Genomic DNA, 20,175 nt, shown 5'->3' on the forward strand with positions numbered 1-20,175 from the left:
AGCAGAATTATACCCACTTTCCCTTCCTCCGAGTTCAGAATATATGGCCATCTTGGTTGGCTGGGATGATGTAACTTTTGCGCATGCACGCGGGAGTTTATTCATCACAGGACCCAAGGCATTCTGAGAATTTACTTTCTAAAGATTGCTAGCAGGCAGGTAAGACATTTATATTTCAGAATATACAGTACATAGTATAACTTTTCCACGACAAAAACCTGCCTGCTTGCCATTTTTTCATTTTACGGCATAGTTCAGATTTAATTTTTGCAACGATTTTGTATCAACACTCGTTTAAAAACGGCAAAGCGGTAGACAGTTATTTACCCGGTGTCATTTAGAAACACAAGTGGATAAAGCACTCTTGGGTGGCAGTTCTGCCTGTAAACCAAGCTGTCTTTGGATGGCTCCATTCTCAGGCACTAGGTACAGAAATGATCGGAGTGGCTCTGTGCCTTCAGATTGCTGTGATTGGCCATAAGAAGACCAACAGTGATGTAAACAATGTAAACAGTTGATGTAAACAGATGATTACAGATTAGAGATGATGTAAACAGTGGGTGTGGAGTGGACATATATCTAAGAGGAACAGAGGAAGGGAAGGAAACAGGAACTAATGGATGAATTCCTCATTTATTAGTTCCTGAGCATTGTAGAGATCACAACAGTAACACAAAGTAAAGTTTAACCCTTTCATCCCCTCCTCTACTACACATCTGATCTCCACATTGTCTCTGTATGTGACCTGTGTGCACATCTGTACGTTAACCTCTTCATCTCCATTCTCCCAATCAATGGTAGACTGACAGCTCATGGGGCCCCCAGGCAATAGGGGATCATGGGGCCCCTGTGTCCTTGCCCAAACTCAAAAAAGCCTATGAAAAAGGTACCAGGGGCATCTCATGGGGCCCCCTAGTGACCCCGGGCCCTCGGGCAGTGCCCAAGTTTCCAAATGGTCAGTCCGCCCCTGCTCCCAATGCATATCACCAGTACATACATACCATTTCCAAGCTCCATGTTTTAACTCCTCAATAGCAGCATGATTTTTCATTTCCAAAAAATTGTGGCAAGAAATAAGATCACCTTGGGGTTTCTACTTTCAAAAAGGGGTAATTTTGGGGGGTTTCTCACTGTGCAGGAATTTTTGTTTTAACAAAAGTAAACAATTTTTTTCAAAATCCCTGTTTTATACCTATTAAATACCACCAAAAGAGAGATTTACTATTTTTTTTAAATTATATAAAATGAATCTGGGCACCGGGGTTGATTTACTAAATCTGTGCAAAAATGAGTTTCAGCTCAGCATAGAAACCAATCAGCTTCCAGGTTTTATTGTCAAAGCTTAATTTATTAAGCTGAAGTTAGAAGTGGTTACCACAGCTGCACCAGATTTTATATGCTTTAGTTTCAATAAAGCAACCCCACAGTGTTGCATGGAGGCGTAATTATCAGTCACACAGCACAGAAACCCAAAAAATGGCCTAGTAATAAAGGAATATATACAGGCTGGCACATTGCTCCCTTCGATCTGTTAAAGCCCAACACCGGGAAACACTCCCCCATCCCTTTGCAATAGGGCTGCACCCACACTGCAAGAGTTAACTGCTTGCATGTGTCTAGATGATGAGAAAAGCAGCTTTACTTATTTGGTCCTCCGATCCCTCGACAAATGTACTCCCCCATGCTTCAGTGGTGGACTTTTCCTCAGTGTACTCACACCCAATGCAAGCAGTGGTCCCTGCATTGGTCTTGATGATGCCAGAGAACCTTGGAAATCCAGAGCATGGGGGAGAAGAAGCTGCAGGGACCAATCTAGCAGTGCAGAGGAGCCTGCAGGAGCAGAGGATCAAGTAAGCCCTTCACCATGGCCCTCCTAGACTTAACTCTTGCAGTGCGGGTGCAGCAGGGGTAGATTTTTGCATTTCCTGCAGTTCTTTGTTATATTTTATTTATTTATTTCAGGTACTTATATAGCGCTGTCAATTTACGCAGCGCTTTACATATATATATTGTACATTCACATCAGTCCCTAACCCTCAAGAAGCATACAATCTAAGGTCCCTAACCCTCAAGGGGTGTACAATCTAAGGTCCCTAACCCTCAAGGGGTGTACAATCTAAGGTCCCTGACTTACATTCATATACAAGGGCCAATTTAGACAGGATCCAATTAACCTACCAGCATGTCTTTGGAGTGTGGGAGGAAACCGGAGTACCCGGAGGAAACCCACACAGGCACAGAGAGAACATGCAAACTCCAGGCAGGAGGTACCGTGGCTGGGATTCGAACCAATGACCCGAGTACTGCCAGGCGGAAGTGCTAACCATTTAGCCACTGTGCTGTTTGATGAGTAAAAAAAAACTGTTAATCTTGTCAGAAATCTAGAGCTGTCCTGTGTCTTCTGCATTTTTACTGTTTTATCTTAAGGAGCCCTTCTAGTTCTTATCTTGGACTACAAAATGATTTGCCTTTATGTTGTGGGGATCTGAGACTAGGAGTGGTTGAGCACTAGCAAAGGACAATGGGCAGGGCTGACAACACTTAGGCCACCAAAGTCCAGTGTGTTGTCAGTCCACAATGCTTAAGAGCTGAGTGTATCATTGGCAGATCAGCAGGTCTCTTTTTGTTTCCTTTTTTTAAAACTCTTAACATTTTTACAATTTTGCCATGATACTGAAAAGTTCAGTGTTTTTTCAATAATATCGGTGCAATAATATGTGGCCTCTTGCTGAATTTTAGATCCAACATTATGGAGCACGGACCATGTGCGACAGTGGCTGGAATGGGCAATTAAAGAATATGGACTACCAGATGTTGATGTCATGCTTTTCCAAAATATTGACGGGAAAGAACTATGCAAAATGACCAAAGAGGATTTCCACAGACTAACGGCCAGCTACAACGCAGAGATCTTGCTCTCTCATCTCCACTACCTCAGAGAAAGTATGCCAATCAGTTTTCATTTTTTATTTTCCAATAATAAATTACTATTTCTATTGGTGATCATTATGATTTTGTATATATTCTCTTTTTAAATCCTGAGTATTATGTTTGCATTTGTGCATGCTGATTTCATGCAAATTAATTATTTCCACTTTCTCTAATATTTATTATCTACGACATGCAAATTTTATATTTGTATCTGCCACACTATTTGCTACCATCTTTATTTCTTTTTTACTTTTAAATGGTCGAGGATCTGCATACAAAAATCAATGCATATACCAAAGACTGATTAACCAGGTAATCTTTTACAGTAAACATAATCAAATTATAGCCTAATAAATGAAATGGGTTTATCTGTACTAAGTTTAATATAATTTGTTTTTTTTCCCATAGTTATATTTTTAGATTTTTATTATTTTTGTGGTAGAAATTCCAGCTTTTAATCATTTTTAGTTTTTATATACCCATGGTAACACATGGCATAATGCCAGTTATAGTGCACGTGTTAATACAACGATTTAGACCAACTGCAATAGTGTAAATGGATTCTTAAAAAAAATCTAGGCAGTAATAATAGGTTTTACTTATAGAGTTTAAAAATATATAGTACTAATAGCTTTATAGTTAAAGTCTAACTGCCATAATTTTTTTTTTGTTGTGAATGAAGTGTAGAAGGGTTCATACCTCTGTCAGGGTTTTCCTGCTTTTTAGATTTCCCATGCTTCTCATCCTAGTTAGCAAAATGAAGTACAATCACCCATGCAAGGCACAGGCAGCAATGTACGAGGCCAAAAGACACCATCCTGCGTGGTTCTATTCTGATCACATGCATTACCACGTCTGATATTTCATCATGGACAGCAAATTAGAACAAAGAACAAATGTGAAATTCTGCTTGAAACTGGGCAAATTTCTGGATCTCCACAATGTTGTCAAAACGGCGACCTTTGAGCTGAATCTTCATCTTCAGGAAGAGGGCATTTTTGAGGGTTGAGCTCGCTGAAGGTTTTCCTGATCTCATCATCTTCCAGTGATGGTTTTCCGCTCTTTGAGTGCGCGTGCCACTCAATACACCACAAACAACTCATTGCAGCATCACCATAAACTTGCCGAATCATGTCAAACATCTCTGTAGCAGATTTGCCCAGTTTCTTGCAGAATTTCACATTTGCTCTTTGTTCTTTTTTGCTGTCCATGATGAAATAACAGACGTGGTAACACATGTGGTCAGAAGAGCACCAGTTGCACAGCTCCCAATGTACACAGGAGGATTCTTTTGGCACACTGACTTACGAAGGTCGATGCTGCCTGTGACTGTATGTGCAGCCTTGTGCTGCCATCTGTTGGTGTGTTACAAAACTAGTCTTGAAACTTTTTCATACCACCTCGTAAAAGAATTTAGCAGAAGATCCTACCCCCTTCCAAACTAAAAGAAGCAAAACAACAGCTTCTGTAATTTCTTCTTGTGTCTACGTTAGAGATATTCTCACTACTTCCCATCCCATTGGTGAATCAGGAGGTAAGAAGAAATCAACAGACAATAAGAGCAAGACAATGCTTTTAACCCTTTGAGGACCAAAGGACGTATTTGTCCCATGTTTTTAATTTCCTGTATCATCTGATTTAGAACTTACAACTCTTTTTTTTTTTTGGTTTGAGTCAAAATATTAGTTCTTATCAACAAACAACAAATGGATCTAGCTTTTTGCCAATTATTTCATGAAATGGCTTAGTTACAGCAACTGAAGTGTACGAACTTTAAAAACAAAAAAATTGATTCTTTTGGCGTTCCAAAATCTTATGGTCCTCAAAGGGTTAACAGTATTTACTATAGAAAAAAAAAGTTTTGCCTACAGCTGGGATTTAAATAGTCATTTTTTATTTATAACATTTCTATTGTACTGGTCATGATAGTTGTACATAAAAAAAATCTAAATTATTATTACTAAACCAATTTAAAATATATGATAATAAAATAAAAATGATACCAACAGTATAATAATACAACTACTAATATTTTGAAAAACATATTAAAGTGGACCTTGCATGATCCACTTAATTTTTTACAGTAAAGCAATCACAATCAATTTATACCCATTCAAATAGAATGGGTTTATTTGCATTGAATTTATTGCAAAAGCAAGGTCTGTGTAAAGCTTACCACACCCCCTCCCAAAAAAAGACACAAATGAAAAGCGTAAGGATTTAAACTTAAGAAAAAAAATACATTGGACCCTTCCAGTGCACTCATAGGAGCTATGGTTTATTCCTTAGCACACCCCCTCCCAAAAAAAAAGAAAATACACAAATGAAAAGCTCATTTAAATTCAAGGAAAAAAATAAAATACATTGGACCCTTCCATAGCACTCAGAGGGGGCTATGGTGACATCATTTGGCCTTATCTCGGGATCCTGGGAAAGCTGAGGATTGCAGATTTTGAATAAAGGTGCTCCAGCACTGCGCAGGAGTACATTCATGAGAGATTTGGGATCCTACAGGAAGACAAGTAACATTGTCCTTGTCTTAGTGAGCTTGCCAGTCGTCTGGGGGTGTTTTTTTTCTTTCTGTTTCCTAATATTTAATTTTCAAAAAGTTTTTCATTTGTACTTTGTTTGGGAGTGGGTGTTAGATATTAAAGGGTCCTGTATTTTCCTGCAAAGTCTGCTTTAATGATAGATAATAAAGAACAATTTTGTATTTTATCATTTTGTTTTATTCTGTCCATTTTTTTTTAATCACGGCACCACTTAGATTGAATGTAAATTGTATGTAATTTTTAACATTGCAAATTAAAAAATAAATATAACATTAAATAAAAAATAAATATAATTAGAAGTTCTATTTAAAGACGCAAATGTAAAAAAATAAATAAAATAGGTATCTCTAAAAGAAAACTAAATAAAAAGAAAGGGAAAAAATGCTTATTCAAAACTCCCATTAAACTTTATAGCCTCTCAATTGCCCCTTTTCTCAATTTGGTGTTGCTTTGTTTTGTTTTGTAGCTCCTCTTCCTCATTTGACTTCAGATGATGTTGATAAGGCCTTACAAAACTCACCACGATTAATGCATGCTAGAAACACAGGTAATGCACCCATCGCTGATGGTTCTGCTGATCTTTTGGATTGAACGAAAAAATAGATTTGCTATATTAATAATTTAGAGTGGATTTTAGTTTAGAAAAATTATAATTTTAATCATAATGCATGAATACTTCTCAAAGCTCAAGAAAATAATGTATGTATTATTCTTGTATTTTTCTTTTTTATTAATTATGTTTATCAAAATGAGTTATGCTAACATTTACAATAATATTTTATTTCACAATTAAAGCGGTAGTAAAGCTTATTTAAAATGCCTGTCCCTATGCAGGTAATGTCATAATGTGCTAGTATGCACTGCTTACTATTATAGCAGACTTACCTTTCAAAATAGGCTGACACCACTGCCGGCGCTTTCATGTTCACTGGCGCTTTCATGTTCATCCAGTCTTTCTTCTGGATTCATGCGCTTCGGGTGTTTGAATGGCCAAGCCTCAATGACGTTACTCCAGCGCATGTGTGCGGCAGTCACAATCATGGCTCTGAACGGATGGCACATTCAATATGACTTCGATGCAGAGCACAGTGTATATGCATTAATGACATCAGCGGCTGCTGAAATTTTGAATATCGCCTTATTCTAAGCCTACCTGAAGGTACAATTTACAAATTGGAGTTTGCTACCGCTTTAATAAAGTGTATGTCCAGTCAAAACTTTTTAGGTTTGGATAGAACTTGGAAGAATTATACCCCCCTGTCAAAGTTTTTGATGCTACCTGGGGCTTCATTAGAGAAATTTACCTTTCATTTCCTGTCCTGCTGACCTCATTTTACCAGACAGGAAATGAAGGGAACTCTCCAACAACAACCCAGACAGAAATAAATGTGTTTTTTTTTAATTAGAGTAGGGGAAGGCTATAACCCCATTGGATTTTATTGTTCTGTCTCGGTTCCCGGTTCATCTAGGCAGCCTCTCTATTGTTCTTGTCCCTAATTACATGTATAAGCAACGCTCAACCCACCTCTGCCAACTAACCCTTCCCGTATTCCTTCACAACACCACCTTGCCCTCCCCACATCCCTTTACCACTTCAAGTCCGGACACTTTCACCCCCTTCCTGTCCAGGCCAATTTTCAGCTTTCAGTGCTTTGAATGACAATTGGACGGTCATGCAACACTGTACCCATATGAATTTTTTTGCATTTTTTTTAGACAGATAAAACTTTATTTTCGTGGTATTTATTCACCACTGGGATTTTTTTTTTTTGCTATACAACTGAAAAAGTCCAACAATTTTGAAAAAATCGTTTTTTACTTCATAAATCTTTGCCAAAATGTATTCAGTTATCTTTTTAGTAAAACAAATTAGTTTATAACCAAAAAGTATAATTTTTAAAAACTTTTTTGACATTTTTATTTTATTTTTTTCATATTACTATTTATGGGTTTTTTTAAACATACTGACACTGTATTACTTGTTGGGGGTGATAAAGACTTTTTTTTTTTACACTGATTGCTTTTACACCCATAAAGGCTGTAAAAGCAATCATTTCTCCTCTCTGGCTACATTCTTGCAGCCATTGAGAAATACTGTGAGAGCTGTGATTGGTCACAGCTTGTCACATGGTACAAGGCTGTTGTGAATTGCCTTGTACCATGTGACCTCTGTGATCATTCACAGATTTCACATGTAGTAAGCAATGATGTCAGAAGTGACATCTTGCTTACTACTATTCATGTGATCACTGATTGGCCAATCAGTGATCACATGATTGGGACCTCACACAGATCGGTGTTCCGCACAGCAGGCACCAGATTGCGGTGCTCCGTGCTCCCAGGGAGCGCACACAGGCTAAAATGGTGGGTGCCGTTTATGAACGGCAACCCGCTCCTGCACTGCCCCCATCCTGCCATTCATATACATGGGCCGAACGGGAAGTAGTTAAGCAAGAAAACAGACTTTCATTGTAGTTCTGAACATATATTGCTTTGGCTCATTATAACCTCCTATTTGCATTTTTATATCTGTTTGTGTTGCTGTTGGAGATTTTCCCTGATTTTCTGACTGGTGAAACAGTTGTCACTGGAACATGGAAATCTTTCTAAACCGTCTCTGCTCTATCCAAAACTAAAAGAACTTTTTTGATGCAAGGTCTGCTAAATGTAAGACAGAAATTTCTTAGACTTGTAACTCGGGCTTAGGGGTGATAATTAGTGATTTTGTTCCTCCCAGATTTCAACCTAAAGTTACCCAAATTAGCTACTACTAGTCTATGTTTTATAACCTATAGTAATATGTGACATTACATACAATAAGGGCTTGTTTTAAAATTTCATAAACAGTAAAGACCAATTCTGGTTATGCTAATTGTCTGCAGGAGGTGCCACCTTTATATTCCCAAATACATCAGCATACCCCGAAGCATCTCAGAGAATCACAAACAGACCAGGTAAGTGTAATTTCTATTTATTTTTGGTGTTACATTCGTTTTCTCAATTGTTATAATGCTTTTTTAACATGCGGATTTCAATTTTAGTTCAAGGGTAAGTCCACATAAATGGGATATTCTACTTATAGGCATTGTCTGTTGGGCTTGGTCTAGTCTTAGTCTCTTGGAGGCTGCTTAGAGAAGATCTTCATGTAATCCTTCCTGGCACTGCTCTTGTTTACCTGGGACTCTCAAAAAAGTGTGTTCCTGAGCGTATCCAGGCTTCTTATACAATGGGTGCTCATGAGTGTTCCCCATAGGTGGGTGGACATTCAGGTGGGATTTGACTATCCGCAGGCTGACATATCTTTAGAGTATTGTAGAGTGTTTCATACATCTGTAAATTAAATGGGAAAAGGCAATGCAAGGTGTTAGCATACTGTGGTTTGCTGCTAGCACCAGCTTTTAAGTAGAGAGCAATAATGATCAGAACAAACTTTCTAATCTGTCTGATCATCACCCCACTTGAAAACAATCAAGTGTTTGTGTTAGCACTTACCCATATTTATTTATTATTTATTTCAGGTACTTATATAGCGCCGTCAATTTATGCAGCGCTTTAAATATATATTGTACATTCACATCAGTCCCTAACCCTCAAGGGGCGTACAATCTAAGGTCCCTAACTCACATTCATACATACACATACTAGGGACAATTTAGACAGGAGCCAATTAACCTACCAGCATGTCTTTGGAGTGTGGGAGGAAACCGGAGTACCCGGAGGAAACCCACACAGGCACAGGGAGAACATGCAAACTCCAGGCAGGTGGTGCCATGGTTGGGATTCGAACTGCCAGGCGGAAGTGCTAACCATTTAGCCACTGTGCTGCCCCCATAGTGATTAGATTGTTGCAAACAATGGCCAGAGTGGACAACTTCCTGTCTATGCATTCCTAAAGGTGATGGTCCCCAAAGAGTGGCTAAAGCTGGGTACGCACAGGCCGAAAATTGTCCGAAAAATGTCAGTTCAGCAGGAACCGACCAACGTTCGGCCCATGTGTACAGCTCCTCATACAACAGAAGCCAGTCTCATGACCAGCTTCTGTGAAACGAGCTTGCTGGGAAAACTAGCATCCGATCAGGGCTGATCACTGTGTTCAGCAGGGAGATCGCCGTGTTAGTACAGCGATCTGTATGTTTTGTTTTTTTTTTCATTCAGCCCGCTGGGTTGAATGCAAAATCTTTCTGTGTGTACCCAGCATTAGGAGAAATGGTGTGATTACAGCCATAGTAGTTCATGCAGCTACTATGGGGCCTGGAGGTGGAACGGGTCCCCATTAGGAAGGCTGCTGAGGCAAATTATACATAGGCTCTTTCACATGGTTTTTCATCATCAGTTTTTTGACCATCTGGGTCCATTATAATTTGTCAGACCAAACCCATAAGTTTGTATCCAGATTTGATTTGGCAGACCTAACAAGACAGGAATGGATGTAAATGGATACAAACAGATAAGATTTCATCTGGCCACCCATAGAGATTACATGGAATTGAGTCAGAATGGACATGGATGTTACATATGTGGCATCCATTTTCATTCTGATACAACTCATCAGGGGATCTGTCTGCAGATCCCCTGCTGAGATGGAATGGAGGCACCTATGTGTAAAGGGTCCTTTGGGTTGGGGTGGTTGCTTTTGACAACAATCCTAATACCCTTACAAAATTATACTGTATATATAAACCTGCGCTTATGAAAATTGTAGTAAATAATCAAAATAAAGCGTAAATATATAGCAGCTGAACACAAAAACCCTGATACCAGGCAGTAAACAATATATACGTAAAGTGCAGCGCTTAATAAAGTGACAAATAATTAGTGAAAAAAAGACAGTGAAAAATGTGTCATAAAAAATAGTCCATCCAAAGATCCCCAGTGGCTGTGATGAAACAAAGGAAATCCAAGGACAGTCACCAACCACTCATAGGAAAGGCATGACTCCCTGTTAAGAATAGACAATCATGCTTTGTTATAAACAACCCAGAAAGCAGGACAATTGGATCCTCCTTCAGCTCACCAAGAGAGCAAGTAAAGATCTTCCAAACAATGGACCTTACTTAAGGTAGCTATACCACTCAGGATAAGGTTCAGACTCGTAGTAGGAAACATGTAAAAAAAGAGTGCTCCACATAGTGTAAGACCATTAAAACAACATTTATTTAAAGTATGGTTACAATCACATAGAAGCAAACATTATTGGGCATTGATAGGCAAAAAATCCAAATTTTCCAGTTTCCAAAATGGCTGCCAGCTGGTCACGCATGCAATGTAGCGTGTGTATGTGGCTCCGTTGCGCCCACGTGGCTGAGCCATGTACACACACTACTACGCATGCATGACCGGCCGGCGGCCATTTAGGATTTTTTGCCTATCAATGCCCAATGATGTTTGCTTCTATGTGATTGCAACCATACTTTAAATAAATGTTGTTTTAATGGTTTTACACTATGTGGAGCACTCTTTTTTTACATGTTTCCTACAATGAGTCTGAACCTTATGTTAGCTGTGTAATGTCACGTTAAAAATGTGAGTTTTTCAGCAGTTTTTAGCGTTCAGCCGTGTTTTTCTGCATTTGCAGTTATTAGCATTTTTTCGAGCAAAAAAATATTTTTTTGCTCAAAAAAAGTATATAAATGTAGTTTTGTGGGGTTTTACCATGTTTTGCAGCGTTAAAGAGTTTTTACAGCAAAAAAATTCCTCTAGAAACCCACTAGTTCTGGGTTTTTTTTCCAACAAAAAAACACCCCTGCCAATAAACGCTGATTGCAGCCTATGTGTGCATGGACACATAGGATAACATACTGGGGAGTTTACTGGCTGTAGAAAAAAAAATGCCAAAAGCCAAAAACAGCCGCTGTAAAAATGTCCCGTGTGCGTGAGGACTTAACAGTAAACTGTATACGTAAAATGGAAACTATAGGCAAAATCAAAACTGAATGATGCAGTCTACCACCAATATAACAGGTTTGGTTTTTCTTAGCCCCCATTTATTTTTCCCTTTCGATCCAGTTAGTAGATATGTTATTTTTCCACTTCTTATAGTACAATCACTGTGGTGTTTGTTCGCAGGTAAAGGTCACAGCAGGGGCGGACTGACAACTCTTGGGGCCCCCGGGCAATAGGGGATCATGGGGCCCCTGTGTCCTTGCCCAAACTCAAAAAAGCCTATGAAAAAGGTACCAGGGGCATCTTATGGTGCCCCCTATTGACCCCGGGCCCTCGGGCAGTGCCCAAGTTTCCAAATGGCCAGTCCACCCCTGGGTCACAGCAGCATTGCCATCCTACAGCTGAACTCCAGCTGTCAATTTTAAATCAGGTTTTGCAACAGTTGCAACAGCTATATGAATTAAAGCTGACCATTGCAAGCACCGTGGCAGTGTTAGTGTTCTTTTACACTCATGTTGGAATGTGGTACCCTCTGAAGAGTGATCTGCTTTCAGATAGTTTTTCAGAGGGCATTTGACAAGCAGTGAGATGGCATTATACCTCATCACCCTATAATGTGGCTCCCAGCACAGTAACTAAAATGTAACGGGCAGCTCCTGATGCATACTTGTGATCAGGAGCTTCCAGTCATGTGACAGTCAATCACAGGGGTCACGGGATCAGAAAGCCCACCTCCGCCTCCCAGCATTTAATTACTTTAAAGAGGCAGGGACGGGGCGGACTGACAACTCATGGGGCCCCCGGCAATAGGGGATCATGGGGCCCCTGTGTCCTCGCCCACACTCAAACCACACCCAAAAAAGCCTATGAAAGGTACCAGGGGCATCTCATGGGGCCCCCTACTGACCCTATGCCCTCGGGCAGTGCCCGTGTTCCCAAATGGTCAGTCCGCCCCTGGGCAGGGAACGGCAGCGGAGGCAAGGGGTTAAGATGTTTTCTCTGTAGATAGGACATTTTAGCTTTGTCCTTCACTCGGTAAAAAAAACACAATTGATTATTCCTTCTGCAGATTTAACCTATGAGCAGACAAGAAGATCTGCATGGCCCAATCACCCCACACCGCAGTCAAAAGGTAAGTGATATTCATATACATTTATTTAAAGCTTTTAATGATAAAAATCACACCATTTTTAGTTTCAGTTCTATCTTCTGTAACCATGGTTTGAACTCCATAATCCATCAAACTTCAGATTCATGAAATATGTTGATGCAGAATGCAATGGCTTGCTTCCCAATTGCAATTACCATGAGTTCACTTTGTATTCCCAATGCCTAAGTGGAGAAATAAATACACCTAATATGGATGGACTGGCTGCCTGTACAAATCCCATCATCCTGCATGACAGAAGCAACAATAATTGCCAGATCCACACTCCATCATCCAATCCAATTGCTGCATTCCAGATCATTCAAAAATATCTCTCAAATGAATGGCAGCAGAAAACTGCAAACACTCATGTATACTTACCCATAATATACTTACAACCCTTTATTGAAATATACCGGAATCAATTTCAGCACACCCTATGAAACCTTTTCAATAATTGTGTTTATATAGCTTTTAGTAATTATTTTGTTTTTCAGCTTCACAAGCGCCCACTGTAGTGCCAAAAACAGAAGATCCAAGACCCCAACTAGGTAATTAAGACTACTATTAAAACACGACATTTGCTATTTACCTTCACAAAAATGTTCATGTTTGTGAGGTCATCTGGTTGCATTCTAAAGTTGAAGAAAACCCTAACTATGACTATGCTTAAAAATGTTTTGTCTCCCCTCCAAATACCTATCCTGCTTCACCTGTATACAGTAAAAAAGATCTGAGACAAATTAATATTTTGTAAATATTCTGACTCTCGGGGACAGGCCCCCCTTTAATTTTCAAATTTTCTCCTTTATGTATGTTGGATAGTTAATTACCATATGACATGTGATCAGGGTGGACTGACCATTCAAGCACTCGGGCACTGCCCGAGTGCCCGGGGTCAGTAGGGGGCCCCATGATATGCCCCTGGTACCTTTTATTGGCTTTTTCATAAGCTTTTTTTGGGTGTGGGCGAGGACACAGGGGCCCCATGATCCCCTATTGCCCGGGGGCCCCATGAGTTGTCAGTCCGCCCCTGCACGTGATACTATTAATGCAATTGATTGATGTTCAATATTTACACTATTGCATTTGGATGTTTTGGGGGTTGTATTCTTTTCTCTCGAATGTTATGTTCTCTTCCCCCCGATTTCTGTATTCCTCATTTATCTCATATATTCAATAAACTTTATTTAGAAGGGGAAAAAAAAGGAAAAAAAAATAAAAAACTTGCTTATTTTAAATTTTTTTTACTTATTTTTGATTTTCTCTGGTCTGGTCACGTGATCCTACTGCACTGTGTAAGAGAAAGCTTGACAACAGCTGTGAATTCTGGGAGCTGTGACGTTACCTTTAGGCTCCAATGGCCAAGCCATTGTGGCACTCCCTTCTTTCCCCTGCAGTAGCTGCTTACTGACACAGGGGAGCTGCAGGATCATATGACTGGACCAGATTAAAACTACGTGGGTATACATATATTTTTTGTACAGGTTGAGCAGGGTAGGTAGGAGGAGGGGGGAATGGAACATTTTTAAGACTAGATATAGGATTTTCTACCTATATTTAATTAAAGTGGTTGTAAAGACTCAAAATTTTTTACCTTCATGCATTCTATGACAACAGCGATCCCTGCTTCTGTGCTCAGTGATCTATGGAGATTTAGGTTCAGTGCTCAGCTCACTGACCTGAATAGTGACAATAGACTAAAAGTGAACTGTGCCCAGGACCAGGGCTGCTATTATAAACCATGGGGCCCCATATAGCCAACCCAACAGTGACCCCCATTCCCCCAAGAAAACACAGTTTACTATGCTTCAATTATGAATAAACACAGTGACTGATTGGTACCAACCACTCATTGTGTTCATTAAGAAAAGGAGGGGGCTGGTAAATGTGACATATTTACCAGACCCATTCCCCACTCTCTATCCTGAAGGATTCTATTGTGTGCTTGCAGCTGCTTGTGGGAATGAGAGGAGGGAAGCCGGCAACATTATAGGGGTGGGGGCAGCAGGGGGAAATGTATGGTGTACAGGGAGGGTGATGGATGCATCAGGGTAGGGCAACAGGGGCTGACTGACAACTCATGGGTCCCCCGGGCAATAGGGGATCATGGGGCCCCTGTGTCCTTGCCCAAACTCAAAAAAGCCTATGAAAAAGGTACCAGGGGCATCTTATGGGGCCCCTACTGACCCCGGGCCCTCTGGCAGTGCCCGTGTTTCCAAATGGTCAGTCCGCCCCTGTAGGGCAATTACTGTAACCATTTCCCTGTATGGCTCTCTCTGCAGCAGCTGAAAGCTAGCAGGAGGGAGAGGGAAGAAGCCAGTTTTCAGCTGATGCAAAGAGAGCCATGCAGGGGATCGGTTTCAGTAATTGCCCCCTGCTGTGCCGATCACTCTCCCTCCCCACATCCGATTCACCCAGCTGCCTGGGCCCCTTTGCTGGCCTGGGCCCCATATAGGAGGACTGGTGGTACCCCCTTATCCACGGCCCTGCCCAGGACCACCTTCTCCAAGTGGTCCTGGTCATGGTGGACTTAACGTTTCCTTGGCACAGTTTAGAGCACTCACGATTCACAATCGAACCGCACCAATGGGGTGAGCTGTGCCCAGGCATGGTTAAAACTGCCGGTGTAAGTACACCCTAAGAACACCCACATAGGCCCATATTTGAATGAGTTCTCTCCTGTGGGTAGGCAGGATTCACTTCTTTTGAGAACTCAGGTAAACCATGAAAGCTGTGAGTGAGGAGCTACACTCCTGTGGGTAGGCAGGATTCACTCCCTTTGGGATCTCAGGTATTCCTACCAAAACCATGAAAGCTGTGAGTGAGGAGCTACACTCCTGTGGGTAGGAAAGATTCACTCCTTTTAGGATCTCAGGTATTCCTACCAAAACCATGAAAGCTGTGAGTGAGGGTCTGCAGAAAATGTTTCAATGTCTTTTGATCCAAAATTGTGACAATGGAGTAAAAGGAAATGACCATACATTGAGTTAACATGCAGGATGAAATATTTATGATTTCTTTTATTTCTTATTGTAGATCCTTATCAGATTCTTGGCCCAACAAGCAGTCGCCTTGCGAATCCAGGTAAGGAGACAAAACATCTGCCTGTAACTCATTTTGCATGTCAGAATAAAATCTTATATACTGTATAAAAGCTGTAGCAAAACTACAATTTATTTAAAAACATAAACATAATCAAAGAATGATGGCTATGCCACAGTAAATAAATGCCAAATGAAGTGCAGGAATCCCATAAATGTCACATTTAGCCCTCTTTTCCAAATTGTGAATTTTTCAGGACAATCCCAGCGATTTGTATTGAAGATCTTTTTCTTTTCATACAGCTGGTTGCAGCCTCATGCTGCCCTTACTTTTATATATTTTTTTCAGATTTTTCAAGTTAAAGTGTAACTATGGACAAAATTAAAACCAACATATATGATGAAGTCTGCCAGCAGCTTTAACATATCATTTTGTGTTTTGTTTTTCAGTTCCCCCAGTGAAAGAGTTGTTTTACTTGTTGATCTTGCCAGTAGATCCATTATTTTTCAACTTCTTTTAACAAGGTGACAAACATTTTAATTCTGCAGTGAAATTGCACAGCAGCGTTGTCACCCTGTGGATAGTGTAGTCTTAGATGGACATGAGTAGTTTTAAATGAATTTTAAATTAGAGACCAATCACTAGACAAATGTCACAAGTATTCACACAGCCATCACAAATTCTGACTGTATTTTGTTAAGTTGATTTCCTGTGATCGTCAGCTCCATCTAGTGGCCATAAGGCAGTGTTATCCTGAATGATGTATTTAAGGAAAACTACCACATCATGGCCACTAGAGGAACCTGAAAATCTTAGGAAATAAAGGCATAAAGCAACATACTGTCAGAATTCATGATGGATAGGCGAATGCATATAGCATAGGACAGCAATTGTTTTTTTATAATAGGCCGCATAAGTAAAAGTCAGCTAATACTTTTTAGGCAGTTACAGCAACAAGCTTTGTTCCTTTGCAAAAAAGATTTAAATTATATAAATAAAAGCTGACTGTTGTATGTATCCCCAGCAGTGTAACATACTGTAGTTTACACCATATTACACCAAGATAACTTCTAGCTTTTACTGGACAGCTTGGCCTGTTACAGGAAGTGTAGAACTGTTAGAACAGCTAATAACCACCTCCCGTCCAGCCCATGTACATAAACTGCCAGACGGGAGCAGTGCAGGAGCGGGTGGCCATTTATAACCGTCCTCCCGCTTCCCTGCCTGTGCGCGCTCCCGGGAGTGCATGGCACCGCGATCCGATGCCCACTGTGTCAGGAGGACATAGCGGAACACCGATCGCTGTACAGGACCTCTGTGTGAGGTCCCGATCATGTGATCACTGATTGGCCAATCAGTGATCACATGAATAGTAGTAAGCAAGATGTCACTTACTGACATCATTGCTTACTACTTGTGAAATTTGTGAATGATCACAGAGGTCACATGGTACAAGGCTATTCACAACACCCTTGTACCATGTGACAATCTGTGACCAATCACAGCTCACACAGTAGTTCTCAATGGCTACAAGAATGCAGCCAGAGAGTAGGAGAATCGATTGCTTTTACAGCCTTTATGGGTGTAAAAGCAATCAGTGTAAAAAAAGAAAAAAAAAATTTCATCACCCCCCAGAAGTAGTACAGTGTCACTATGGTGACACTGTATTGCTAGGGTGACAGTATGTTAAAAAAAAAGCATAACGCTTAAATGATAATATAAAAAAATAAAATAAAAATGTAAAAAATATTTTTGAAAACTTATAATTTTTGATTATAAAATTTGTTTTTTGGGGTTTTTTTTTTACTAAAAAGATAGATGAATACATTCTGGCCAAGATTTATGAAGAAAGATTATTTATTTGCAAAATTTTATAAGAAAAACACTTTTTTTTTCAAAATGTTTGGACTTTTTCATTTATATAGGAAAAAAATAAAAATCCCAGTGGTGAATAAATACCACCAAAATAAAGTTTTATCTGTCTCCAAAAAATGCTAAAAAATTAATATGGGTACAGTGTTGCATGACCGCGCAATTGTCATTCAAAGTGTGACAGCGCTGAAAGCTGAAAATTGGCCTGGACAGGAAGGGGGTGAAAGCATCTGGACTTGAAGTGGTTAAAACTATGTTAGGGATCTGAAGGGAACCTATTGTGCGTTTGGGTTGAGGAGCCCTAAGTGTGAAATGCATATCCTGTGCTATTTAAACTTTTGCCAACAAGGTAATGCCTTGTAACAACACAGTCATTATCAGGGGCGGACTGACAACTCATGGGGCCCCCGGGCAATAGGGGATCATGGGGCCCCTGTGTCCTTGCCCAAACTCAAAAAAGCCTATGAAAAAGGTACCAAGGGCATCTCATGGGGCCCCCTACTGACCCCAGGCCCTCGGGCAGTTCCCTAGTTCCCCAATGGTCAGTCCGCCCCTGGTCATTATTGATGGGGGAATCCAGCACTATTGTGCGGGAAGGAAAGAAAATTGCATAATCGATGGCCTGCTTTAGACCTTACACTGACACCTTACAGAAAGCTTCATTTAACAATTCTCCTGTTCACCTGTTGGCCAATCTACTCAACTACCTGCTGCTGCTTATTGACTCCCACGACCTCACCTGACCTTTTTATCCGCAGCCTCCAAACTACTAGCACTGAATGAATCTTTCCCTTTCTTTCTCTTCTATGGATAAATAACAGTATCTGCAGCCCAAAGCTTTTATTAAAAGCAGTTTTGAGGAATGCTCTTGGAAAGGGCCAATATACTGAATGTGCTGAAACACAGCAAATGCTAATGTGGTTCAGATGGACTGTTAACCTGGTATGACAATGAGAAAACAATCGGTATTCAATAAAATGAAAACATCTGACATCTGCTTGCAATTAACAGGGATTAACACAGAGTCTGGAGAAGTTTATTAATGCTCTCACTGCACAGAAAACTTTGGGGTTAATTTACAGATGACTGGAGCAAAAGTGCAGATGTTGTCCACAGATCTCAAATAAATGTGCCAGAAATAGAGTTTGTGTTGACGGGCTTTGGGCTTGTGTCAATGGTGTCAATTAGTGATGAGCTTGGGTACATTCTGTCGAAACCATAAGTAAGCTATCATCGCTGGGCCAATCAGCTGTGATTGGGACATGCCCACCCCCCAAATGCATGTACACAAAGGGGTGGGGATGCTTATGACATTATTGACCTAGTATGGCCATAGTAGGTCAAATGATATTGACCTAATATGGTGGGGCCACATTGGCCGAAGATGGTGGGGCCACATTCTATTGTGTTTTAGTCAACATTATCTCACTGTAGCAGCTTCCTACTGACCTTGCCTATCAATGCGTTCTTACAAAGGTCAGGAATCGTTTTTTTGTAGCTACCACCTAGATTTAAACCTGCCTGCAGTCTGACTCTGACTGGTAGCTGGAACTCTTAGTAAGAGGATATTAATCTGGCCTACTGTGGCTCTTTCTCTCTCAAGTGTGTTATCTGCTCCTTGAAAGACTTAGTGTAAATCAAAATGTTTCAGACTGAAGCTTAGCATACCCATAGACATGGGATGAAAGTTGCTTGACTTGTTTTTATTTATTTATTTTTTTTGCCAGGTCAGATGGTAATTTGGGAATGGGCACAACTAGACATTAGATAGAGAGGTTTCACAACTAACCATCCTTGTAGGTATATGGCCATAGCAAAAATAAAAGTAAATACTTTTGGGTATTTAGGAGCATGTAACTCATTCCTCTTCCTCTCCTGTGACATCACTGGTGCTTGGTGATTGGCCAGGTGCTGCCACATGGAGATAGCAAGGAGAGAATCCTCAGCCTTGTGTAAGTTCATTCTAGTCTAGGAGCAAGGAAAAGGTAAGAATGTGCTGCTGGGGAGGGGGACAATAAAGCAAACTATGAGCAAAGTATAGGTTTGCTTTAGAATCTTCTTTTCATAAAGCCCCTTTCAACCTATAGTTCTAAAGGTATGCATTATGGACAAACGTTTGTGGACACTTGACCATCACACCTATTATGTAATCGAAAGAATGTGAACATCTGTACAAATTGTTGAGTTTAGATTTTGTTCATTGAAGGGTACTGTTAATGCTGCAGAATACAAAGTAATATTAGACAAATGTGTACTTCAAACCTAGTGGTACCAGTTTGGAGAAGGTTCTTTCCTGTTCCAACAGGAGTGCCCCCCTGTGCACAAAGCCAAGCCCAGGAAGACATGGTTTAATGAGTTTAGTGTGGAGGAACTTCAGTGACCTGCACAAAGCCCTGACCTTAATCTTACTGAACACCTTTGGGATGCACTGAAATGATTGGAAGTCAGGTCTTCTCATCAAACATTATTAGCATACATTTTCTTTGACTAAATGGACTTTCTAGAAGAAAGGAAACTGGTTATGGCCACAAATGGAAAAAGGCAGTAAAATCCATATTAATGCCAATGGTTTTGGAAAGGGATGTCCAACAAGCCCATATAAATGTGATGTTCAGGTGTGCACAAGCTTTTGGCCATATAGTACATCTATACAGCTGAAAGAATTGATACACTGCCAAAGGAATATCTTGATTATATAGTGTAAAAAAAGACAATAAAGCCCCATATACACGGATGCTTACCATT

The 20,175-nt window shown here is 40.3% G+C and overlaps 1 protein-coding gene across 2 annotated transcripts in view; it reads left to right on the forward strand.

The window, feature by feature from the left end:
* Positions 1-20,175, forward strand: part of ERG (ETS transcription factor ERG) — a 52,777-nt gene that overhangs the window by 25,107 nt on the left and 7,495 nt on the right. Inside the window, exons 3-8 of one of the 2 annotated variants that reach the window (XM_089677903.1) lie at positions 2,740-2,943; positions 5,950-6,030; positions 8,366-8,437; positions 12,436-12,498; positions 13,011-13,064; positions 15,553-15,600. In XM_089677903.1, coding sequence (XP_089534029.1) covers positions 2,740-2,943; positions 5,950-6,030; positions 8,366-8,437; positions 12,436-12,498; positions 13,011-13,064; positions 15,553-15,600 — 522 coding nt within the window. The remainder of the gene's footprint in view (positions 1-2,739; positions 2,944-5,949; positions 6,031-8,365; positions 8,438-12,435; positions 12,499-13,010; positions 13,065-15,552; positions 15,601-20,175) is intronic. The other variant, XM_089677901.1, reaches the window with a different exon arrangement.

This window comes from Staurois parvus, unplaced genomic scaffold (assembly GCF_062004578.1).
Source record: "Staurois parvus isolate SC_StPar_1 unplaced genomic scaffold, SC_StPar_1.0 ptg000195l, whole genome shotgun sequence".
In the NCBI taxonomy this organism is placed as follows: Eukaryota; Metazoa; Chordata; class Amphibia; order Anura; family Ranidae; genus Staurois; species Staurois parvus.